At 38.7% G+C, this 11,008-nt stretch overlaps 1 protein-coding gene across 5 annotated transcripts in view; it reads left to right on the top strand.

Moving 5' to 3' along the window:
• CCNY (cyclin Y) overlaps positions 1 to 6,094 on the top strand; it is a 235,617-nt gene extending 229,523 nt beyond the window's left edge. For all 5 annotated transcript variants that reach the window (XM_032774274.2, XM_075062219.1, XM_075062216.1 and 2 more), the window contains one exon: positions 2,686 to 6,094. In XM_032774274.2, the coding sequence (XP_032630165.1) occupies positions 2,686 to 2,802 (117 nt within the window). In that variant the 3' untranslated portion in view covers positions 2,803 to 6,094. The remainder of the gene's footprint in view (positions 1 to 2,685) is intronic.
• The last annotated feature ends 4,914 nt before the right edge of the window (positions 6,095 to 11,008 follow it).

The raw sequence follows: 11,008 nt of genomic DNA, 5'->3' as shown, positions 1-11,008 counted from the left end.
TAACCTGGTCTTAGACACCTTATATGACCCCCTTTACATAGGATTTGGTGCCACTACAGAACCTTGGTTGCAACCCATGTTCTATATGGTCCCAGTTTATACCAATAACGTCACAACTAGATGGTCACAGTGGTCCCTCCCTTCTGGCCTGGGAGATTATGACTCTATGACATCCTCTCCCAGATGGCCCATTTCTCACTTAATTATTTCAAGTATTTGCTTTGCAGCGATTTGTCATCCAGAGAGATAGGGAGTATAGAAGTCAAAGGATGGATGCATCCTTGGATCATGAAACTTTGAGGAAAGAGATTGTTCAGGCTTATTCCCAGGCATTTCAGAGGAGGAGAAGTCTCACCACATTCTTCCAACAACTTAATTTTGTCATGCAAAACAAAACAGGAGACAGAACTCATGTACAATGTCCTTCTGCCATGGCATCACCCGTGACCTCCCCCTCCCATTTCCTTTGCTCCTCAGTCATTTCCCTGCCCCTTTTCTCCCATCTCCTTATTCTCCCTCTTGACTATCTAACTCTGGCTCCTTTCTTTAGGTACCTGCCCCCCACAACTTTAATGGAAGAGATAAAGATGTCTTTATGTGCCACTACTGTCTCTGGCCCTGATTCAGAAAAACATTGATATTTTGGACAGTTCTTAACACTTAAGAGTGTTCCTGAATCAGGGCCTCTGCATGTAAATCTGGTGCTTGGCATCAGAATGATGAACCTTAGCTCTGCATGGCTTGCCCAACATTTATCATGTATTTGGAGAGTATGAAGGACTGGGTGCAGATTATTGTGCACCCTGCTCACCAGCTACAATCCTGACCCTGAATGTAGAAAAAGAGTGTTGTAAACCAGTTCTGGAGTTAAATTTTTTAAAGTCTGTATAATCTTATAGTACTTCCACAGGCATACTCTGCTGCGTGTCACATGCATTCATTCTAAAGGTGGCTAAGGACAAAGTGAATGAAACCGTCTGCCTCCAGAGCTGCTCTAATGAGTCTCAAGGAATTTTGAGACTACCATAATCTTTGGACTTCTTTTTAAACGATGTTAAATTTTCTTGTGTATACAAGGTCTCTTCTGAATTAAATTATCCTTTAATATAGTCTGTATTTTCTTACACTGATTATATAAATTACCTAGCTAACAGGACCCTGTGTCTCCTGAAATGAAGGAATGATGTATTATCATTGTGTTTCATAAAAAGATCCTGTGATTCTTCAAATAGGCTGATACATTTCAGCTCTCAGAGCAATCAAGTAAATCCTACAACAGAGCATTTGTCACGCAGAAAACTTCTTTCTTGTAATAGTAAATTATCTAAAATAAGAAAAAACGGTTTCCTATGCTCCAAAATAAGATTAGCATTTATTTAATAAATGTGTCTAAGGCTTCTTCTATACTTTTTCACCGAATAAAATATTGTACTTTATTAAAGAATTAGATTGAGACTGAAAGTGTAGGCGTGTTCCACAGGCTGGGAAAAGGCAATTGTCTGAACCCAGACACGTCCTATTCCTTGATAAAATGATCAGGAAAACCAACCCTAACTAAAAGCAGTGACGGCATCAGGAAGATGGATGTTGTATCAAGTCAAGGGCCCTTAATCTTCCCCTACAAATTTTCACTGATGTGACTTCATTAAAGTCAATAGAGTTTCGACCCTGTAAAACCAGTGTAGGTGGGAGGAGAACTAGGCCCAAGCTGTTTGGAGTCAGCCATGTTTTAAAAGACTTTTTTTTTCCTTTTCATCATGTGCAATTCAAAACACTTCAGGTTTAATCTCCACTCTCTTGGGTAGTATTAAGATTATTTTCAGTATAAATATTACTTTTCAGTAAATCTTGTTGGAAATCCAGTAAAAATTTCATAGACTTTTTCAGTTTTTGTAAATTTTGTTTTTTTAAATAATCAAAATCTTCAGTCACAAAAAAACCTGAATTTTTTCCGTTTAATTTTATGGCAAAAAGTTTGGGTTTTTAATTCAACTCAAAATTCAGGAATCGTTGACCACTTTTGCGTTTGAATGACTTAAAAACTCTCATACATGCATTCTAAGCTGAAGATGGTTTGAATACTGTTTAAAAAAGGGAAATGTTTCTGTTGGAGCCCAGCTCCACTATGAAATTGTACCATGATTTACTTTAGATTTTTCTTCTTTAAAAAAAAAAAAATTCTGGGGACATGATGATGACCGGGACTGACTGGTCAGTGTAGACAAGGAGAAGGAGGTTCAGCATCATGATAGCTAGTCATGGGGTAATTCTTCTTGCCAGTAGTGTTTACCCATGACTAGCTGACATGATGCCAAGCACAATTTAGCTTAATCTGCAGTGAGCTTTGTGTCAATTCATTCAACTAGATTTTTAATAGTATAACTAGGATTACACTTCCTAGTGAAGAAAAAGCTTGTGTGGGTCTCTATTAACCTTTAAAAGTTAACACTGTAGACAGTGGAACTTGCCAATGCGTTTTTCCTTTTCCAGAGGAATGGACTGTGTCAAAATATTTTTTTAAGAGTCTTATTTGCATTGCTTCATAAAGTGACGCCTGGTAGTCCTGCCACATGGTAATCCTGCCTATATATAAAAAATAGCACTATGTGGTTGTAGTATTTGTGTAGTGGTGGCCTCTTTGATGTTGCCAGAGGGCCTGACTTTTCTTCCCCTTTTCATTCTCAGGCCATCTCTCGCTTGTGTGAAGACAAGTATAAAGACTTCAGGAAATCTATAAAGAAACGGTCAGTTAGTGCTGACAATCTGACTGTGGTTAGATGGTCCCCTGCCATCATCTCCTAACAATGGAGTCTGGGATAGTTCGACAGAAGGACTGTTTCATCCATCCAAATTTTTTGGAGTGTAATGGGGGAAAGACAAGACTTTGGGGTTTTTACTTTTCGATCCGTCAAGCTGCCTTTACAGTGCCTCCCCCTGGTGTAGCACATAAGAATAAAAAATTGAGTGGAAGGAGAAATCAGTACAGTATAGAGGAAAGGAGAGTGGAAGCAACTCTTCTTTTTTGTCACTATTCCTCACAGCTTTACCCTTTTTGTAAGGAAAAGGCTAGTCAAATGCCTGGAAGAGGAAACAAAACAAAAAAAAAAAAGAGGAGAGGAGAGGCAGAAAGAGATTAGGGGACTGTGCCATTTTTTAAATATGCTGTACTCTTCAGCAGAAATGACGGCGTGTAACCAAACCACACAATAAGTTTAGCTGTGCACTATACGAATGGAGTTGAATTATTTCATCTTAAATTATTCTCCTTAGTATCGTCTATCTTTTTTTTTTCCTGCTTCTTTGGGTTATTTTTCCAGCTCTTCTGCACAGCAGCAAATACAAAGTCTGTATCTACAGTAGCACAAACCTCTGAATAAATAGTATTGGTGGGTTTTTTCATTGCACTTTTCTCCGTGATTTGACTTATTTGCATTATTCTTCATAATCATTATGCATATGTTATGTTTTATATGCCTTTTATTGTACTTAAAAATATAACTTGACCATAGTGCTGAACCAAAAGTTTATACCGAGATCAGATGATCATTCGTAATTTCATGATGTATTTTATTTATAGTATATGTAAGTGTGTGTGCCTTCCTGGAATCATTTATATTTCCTTAATATAAAGACAGGATTGTTGGAAGGATTCGATGATGATGAGACTTGGGCCAAATTGTTGAAATTTCCATCAGATCTTGTAGTCCTTTTTGCAAATTTTCATAGCATTAGAAGTTTAGAAGAATTCATTATATAAAATAGAGGTTTTTTGTATGGCCTAACTAGTTCATTCCTTCACCTCCAGGTCCATTTTTGCAAGCAATAGCCTCAATTTTTGTATGTTTACTTTAAATCAAAGTTAGTTTGTATAAAATAAAAAACTTTTTAAAAAAATTGTTCCAGTGAAAAGGTCCATAGAAAAGCAGAATGTTAATCTTTACCAAGGTATTTGCCATAGGTAGATTGAATTAAAAAAATAAAATAAAAAACTCTTTCATTTTTCAGTGTAGGTGCTTTCAGAAATTGAAACAAAATTCAAACTGTGAAGACCATTTTCTGCTATGTTGATTATTGTACTCTTCTGTTGTTATTGGTTCCCTTCTCTTATCATGCCTATTCCCTAATGAGAGACACAAGAACCTTTTATATCAAATAATGTATCTCTGTAAAAGCATTTGTTTGCTCTATAATGCTTGTGGGTGTCTGATTTTATGAAGATTTTTTGCACATTTTAGAAAGATACAGTTGAAAAATCTGGGTTCCCTGAATTTTTCTTGCAAGTTTCCTTGAAGTGAACGGCAGCAAGACTTCCTGTATTTGACTTGCTTTATGCACTACTTCAGTAAAGATAAAGAGTCCATATTAATTTTATTAAGCCCCAAGGGCTTATAGCAGACATACGGGCTCATGGATACATGTTCCACTCCCAGTGCAATGCTGATCAGATGCCTTGAAAGTGGAGAGGCACTGAAAGGATTGAAGTACTAATACCAAACAGAGTTTTCTGTTAATATTCTAACGTGATATGTATAGTATGAAACATTAAAGTTTTTTGTCCATAAATTTTCTTAGTGTCTTTCAGGGCATTAAAAGTAATCTAATTCTCATCCTTTATCATTGTGCCAATGCATCAGAACTGTGAGTACCCAGGTCCCTTTCTTTTCCTTGAACATCAAATGTAAAGACCACTCTTTAAAATAAAAAAAAAAAATTAGAGCATTTGAAACTCAATTCAAAATATAGCTAAGGGGACATTTTCCTAGCATTTGGACTTTGAGATCCCTGCTAAGCGTAAATTTAGGTTTTACAGGTCTGTAAAATGATTTGTTTTATCAAGACTGCAAAATGATTTTCTGTTAACTTTATAGCAGGAATATTAGTTTTATCCATATTTTTCAGTGATAGAGATATGAACTCTGAACTATGTAAAGATCTCAGTGCATCTACTATAATTTTTGTGGAGTTTAATAAACTACTTTAAAGATTGTATAGTTTATTTATTGTATGTACATACAGTCTGATTTAAAAAAAAAGTGGATTCAGTAAAACCCGGCTCAGTCACGTTTAGACTATTGAATATTGTTTTAGCCTTGTGCACTGGACTCTACCTCTGTATAGGAGAATTTTCCATATCCTTAATTAATTCTGATTCTGTGATTAACTTGGTTGTTTCTTGCACTAAGAATTAAAAAAAATAATCTGCTCTGTGTATTTTTTTCTTTAGTTTCAGTTCTGCAGTCGGAATCACTTACACTTAGATGGACTTTTCTTTCCCAAGCGGTTATGGAATGCTTTGCTTTCTGTTTTGGTTTGTTCTAAGTCTGCCACAGACACAAACAATGATACAGTACTGATCAATAAGTCTCAGTGAGTATAATTTGTTAGAAAAGTATTCAATTCCATGTAATTAAAAATTGAATTATTATTTAGGATTACACTGTGTTAGTGTAGTTTTTTAAATATCATTGGATTGCAAATATCATCATGAGAGGGGGAAGTCTTCTTTCAGAGAACAAACAAAGAAGGCCAAACAGTGGTTTTTATCAATGCAATCCAAATGCGTTGGGGATTTGTTTTCAACACCTGCAATATCAATTTATCATTTAAAAATGTTGCTGAGATGTTTCTGGATTGATTATTTAGCTGTTGTCTTAGGCAGAAAGAATGGAGTTGAAGACTTCATATAAGACCTCCTCAACTATCACTGTCTTAATGAATTATACACTGTTTGGGGCCCATAGGCCCTTGCATTATAGCCTAAACAGAGGGAATTCGGAAAATTTTTATAGAAGACATCTTGTAATGGTTTTTCTGTGCACCCTTTTACAACCAGAGACTGCACTGAGAACAGGCATCTCCATTCCTCCCCTCTAAACAGCAATTGGTGTTGCAGTTGATGAATAACTTCAGCCATTGTATTTGTCCTTTTGTAACCATTCTTCCTTGAGGCTTTATTTTATCAAGTTTTTAAAAGTTGGAATCAATATGTAAATAGATTTGTATGGAAAAGAACTGTTCAGCATCAAAAAGACCTACAGATTTTTCAAATATATATACACCCGCACCCCTTTTGTTAATAAAAATATGAAAATTCCTGGACAACTTTTCACTGGTTGGTATTTTCTGCCTCTCTCGGAGGCTGCATGTCCTGGATCTGGTACATTCAATGTTTCAAGGACCAGTGACTTGAATAACCCCATGTATGTTGTTAGTGCAGCCATTCTCCTTTTTGAGCACTTTTTCCTTTATCCTCTGCTTTGTTTACTAATGCCAGATAGACCTTGGATGTGGCATACAGCCTAGAAATTGCAAAAACCTCATCAGAAGTTGAAGAGCTTCCTAGTCTAGTTTTTTTGTGTACAAAGGCAGATGGCAAAGTGATATCTGACAGTCTTGGCTATCTACAGAAAATAGCATTATGTGGGAGGGGGTACAGAAATACAAAAGTAGAGAGCCTGAGAAAACAAAGCCATAAGAGATGAAGCAACAGAAATTCTTTACAGTCACACATTGCTCACAAATGTTACATTTTCTAATGATTCTTCTAAACTGCAGGTGGAAATGCCTGCTTAGAACTAAAATGATCTCTGTGTTCTATCATGGAGAATTCACCCAAACTCTTACCTTAACAATCATTTAGTAGTGCCTGGCTAGTTTACAGAATTCAGTACACACCATCCCTGTAATATAAATAGTTTAACACCTGGAGGAAAAATGAATTTATGGTTGTTACGAAGCGTGCCAGCTTTTCTCCTGTATTGAGCTGATCCCTCATGGGGTCACCAGTGTTTGTTTGTTTTGTTTGTTCTGTTTTGTATTTTAGCAAAGAACTAGTGTTTGTTTGTGAAAAGCCAAAAGTGTTCATGGGTGTCAGGACTTGAATCCATACAGAAACTAAGCATAATCATTTCAAGTGTTCAGAGCCATAAAAGGCAACAGCTGGCTTTCTCTTGAAGAAACAGCTTCCCTCCCCTGCCGACTTTAGGGATATCACCAAATACATTATTTTCCTGTCCTGAGAGACCACAGAAGAGGAGGTGAGAGCTGGAACTGGCATAGAACTGAGGTGCTGGCATAGGATGTGCCATGTCCATTGTCAGGGGCAAATAAGTTTTAAGGGAGATGAAAAGATCAAGAAGAGAAGCAGGTGATCATAAAGAAACTAAAGAAGACATTGTAAGCAGAGATGATAAGGCCAGAAATTACCAGTCTGATCATCTAATCTGACCTGCCTAACAGCAAGCCTAGAATTTTACCCAACAATTCCTTTAGCAAGATCAAAGCTTCTGGTTGAGCTAGAGCTTATCTTTTAAAAGGCTTTAAACTCTTGAACTAGTCCTCTTCTCCCCCGCCCCCGACCCCATTTGTGTATGACTTCAAGAAAAAAGACTGAAATTCTGATATCAGTAGAGCAGATGCCCCTCTGCATTTTGTTTTGCCTCAGGTGTGCAAATTTGTATAGCACTTCTGTTTACTTTTGTAACATATTACTAGATCCTTAGGCAGGCTGAAAGCAGCCCCAAGAGAGCCAGGAACAGTAGGAGACGGATTCAAGCTAAGTACTTGACAGAGCAGTATGAATAAATTGTTTCTTGCAATGATGAATCTACTTAACATTGTAGTTCATAATAACCATCCTTTAATTATTTGACTCTGTTGTTTTTAAGTGCATTTCCTCATGTACATTCTCCCTTAACAATATCTCTGGTATTGTAGAGCATACAAAAATGTGAATATATTAAAAACTAAAATCCTTTCTAATGTTTGTGTGGAGCTGAGCAAAGCTGCTTTACTACAGAACAGATTCTAACTTTTTAATGACCATAAGCCTATAAATTCACTACACTTTTTTTCTGTAGGCATAATTATTTACCTGTAGGAGTAAGCCAACTGGCTATATCAGTCATCTTGTTAGTGCTATGTCAAAATGTGCATGTCTGGTGGTGTGTTTTTCTGAATACAACAGCTGGTCTTGTCACATTACAATGGGATCTCTTTACAAGTAAAAGCAAGCAGAAGAGCCATTTCTTGAGGCCTTATGCAGGTCAAAGATAAGCCCAGAATTTGACTTTCACCGTTATAGGGGAACTTTCGAACATATACTGTGAATAAGGATTAGCTGCAGCTGGGAATAAATTGAACAAATTTCATGCCCTGTGTGATAAGTTTGCATGCTGATCGCTATAGCCTGGTTTGCCATGTCAGTTGGAAAACTAGGAAGCTGAGTGCAGCTGGGAAGACAGCCCCCTAAAAGCATTAAACATTTTCTCCAGTCATTAAGTCAGAAAGGAAATGGCGATGGCTCACTTCCATTAATAACAGGGTCTAGATATACCAGCAGAGTGACAAAGAGTGGGTGGGAGTGAGATAGGAGAGAGAATTTTCAGCCAACTGAGCAGCTTAACCAAAGCGTAGGGTCCATTTAGACTCCTTGGGTTTTTTCCTCACTCCTGTATCTGGCACCTATGCTAGATACCATGATAATGGCACATTAAAAATGTTGGAGTGAGAGTCTTTGGCAGGAGCACTCACTGATCCTCCCATGGCATGTCTGATCTGAGGCCTGAGTGGGTGCACAGGACACAGTCATCTGCATATCGAAGTTCAATTACTGATTTAGAGAGAGCTTTTGTCTTGGATTGGAGGTGAATGAGTTTGAAGAGCTTGCCGTCCATTCTGTATTGGAGGAGCTTGTCGTGATGAGGATAACAGCAAAGAAGATGGACAAAAGGGTTGGATTGCTGACACAGCCTTGCTTAACTCTGGTCTTAACTAGGAAGGGGTCTGTTTCAGATCCATTGCTGTCGACCATCACAGACTTCTCATGGAGGAGTCAGAGGATGGCAACAAATTTGGCAGACATCCAAATTTAAGAACTTTCCACAGAGCCTCACTATTGATGAAGTCGAATGCTTTCATGAGGTTGATGAAGGCCATGTACAGAGAGGTTAATGTTGCTTGTGGCACTTTTCCTGAAGTTGGTGGGCAGTGAAGATGTCAGTGGTACCTGGAGAGAGTCTGAATCTGCACTGTGATTCTGGACAGATTTCCTAAGCCAAGGGGAGTAGCCAGTTGAGGAGAATTGTGGCAAGAATCTTTCTAGAGATGGACAACAGGGCAATTCCTCAATAGCTTGCACAATCCAATTCGTCTCCTTTCTTGAAGATGTTCATGATTGTGGAATTCCTAAAATAAGCTGGAATTTCTTCTGAATTCTGTATCTTAAGGATTAAGATCTGAAGCTGGTGAGCCAGTTCTTCTCCTTCTTTGAAGATTTCAGTGGGGATTCCATCGAGTCCAGATGCCTTGTTGTTCTTTATTTGTTAGACTTTCTTTATCTCTGTGAATGTTAGTAGGGTTCTGAGGTCATCCGTGATGGGATTAAGTCAAAAATTCTTTTTTCAGTGTTGGAGTCATGATTCAGGATATCTTTGAAGTATTCCATCCATTAGGCATTGATCAATTCTTTGCCCCTGAGGAGGCTGGCTCCATCCCTGGATCTGAGGGGGGCTAGTCCTTAGGTGCTAGGACCATAAAGGGCTTGGTAGCATTGAAGAATCGGTGCATGTCATGAGTGTTGACGAGTTGTTTGATCTCCTTCGCTTTCCTCTCCCGCCACTTGTTCTTCATTTTGCAGGTTTTCCTTTTAACTTCTGCTTTGAGTTGATGGTGGACATATTGCATCTCTTTGGAATTGATGTCATTCTGCCAAGCACAGAGGGCCTTGCATTTATGATCAGTCAGGTCTTGGATTTCCTGATGATTCTCATCAAACCAGTCCTGGTGCTTCCTGGCTGAGGAGCCCAGTGTTTCCTCTCACACAGCCTGGATGGCCGATTTGAGTGCTTTCCAGAGATCTTCAGGGCTCTCCATTTAGGTTTTGATATTCATCAGTTTCTTGGTGAGGCACTGCTGGAAAAGGTCACATTTAGTTGGGTTTTAAGAATCTCAGTGTCGATCTTCCATCCAATCTTTCTTCCTCAGTTGTCGTTTCAGTGCAAGTTTGATGGAAGTGATGGCACGGATAAGGCAATGGTCTGTCCAACAATCACTGGCACCAGACATTGCTTTGATGTGAATGCCTTCAGTCATGAGCTCAGACAATGACACAGCTGATCAGAGCCAATGCTTAGAGCCTTAGTGTTCCCAGTGTCTTATGTTTATTCTTTTGGAGGAACATGGTGTTTGTGATAATTAGGTCATGTTCCATGCATTTCATTGGAATTGGTTTTGCCTGCTCCTTCCTTTCCAATCATCCCTTTCCACAGCTCCGAGTCATAGCCACCTCTTGTGTTAAAATCGCCAAGAAATATGAGCTTGTCCTCTTAGGAGTTGGTGGAGAGACTTTGGTCAAGGTTGGCATAAAATCTTTCTTCGGTTTCATCATCAGTGTCAAGCATATGCACTGATGAATGTTGCATGCTGATTCTTGGCAAATTTAAAGTGGTGGGTCATGAGTCGTTCACTGATGCTGACTGGTAGTTCTGAGAGTTGGTTGATAGCTAAATCAATGCTGCAAATTCATCGTTCTTTTCCCCCTTCCTCTTTCCAGAAAAAAAGTGTAAACCACCTTGTTCCTTGAGCTGTCCTTCTGCAGATCGGGTCTCACTCAATGCAGCAATGTCTCAGTGTCATGTCTCCTGAGTTCTCTGGCCATGATTGCTGTTCTTCACTCTGGCCAGTTACTTTTCAAGTTGTCCATTGAGGTTTGAATGTTTCAGGCTCCAAATTTCATTGTTTGATTGCAGTAAAGTGATCCCTTTGGATGCAGTTATCCATTTAGGGGGACGCGAGGCAGACAATGTTAGGGCACCTTTTCTATCCCTTTCCCCATGCGGGGGGTGAGCAGAGTGAATCCTAAAAAGGGCTGTTCAGTCCTGGTTGCAGCTGCCAAGTTCCACTCCTGCCTCTGTCTGAATGCAGAAACGACCATCTAACAGCAACTCTGTGCCAGTCCATTATTAGGAGCCTCCAATCATCACTATCCTGCTCCGATTGCCACTTGCCA

Source organism: Chelonoidis abingdonii, chromosome 2 (assembly GCF_003597395.2).
Source record: "Chelonoidis abingdonii isolate Lonesome George chromosome 2, CheloAbing_2.0, whole genome shotgun sequence".
Classification (NCBI taxonomy): Eukaryota; Metazoa; Chordata; order Testudines; family Testudinidae; genus Chelonoidis; species Chelonoidis abingdonii.
This window is presented reverse-complemented; position numbering and strand designations above follow the sequence as displayed.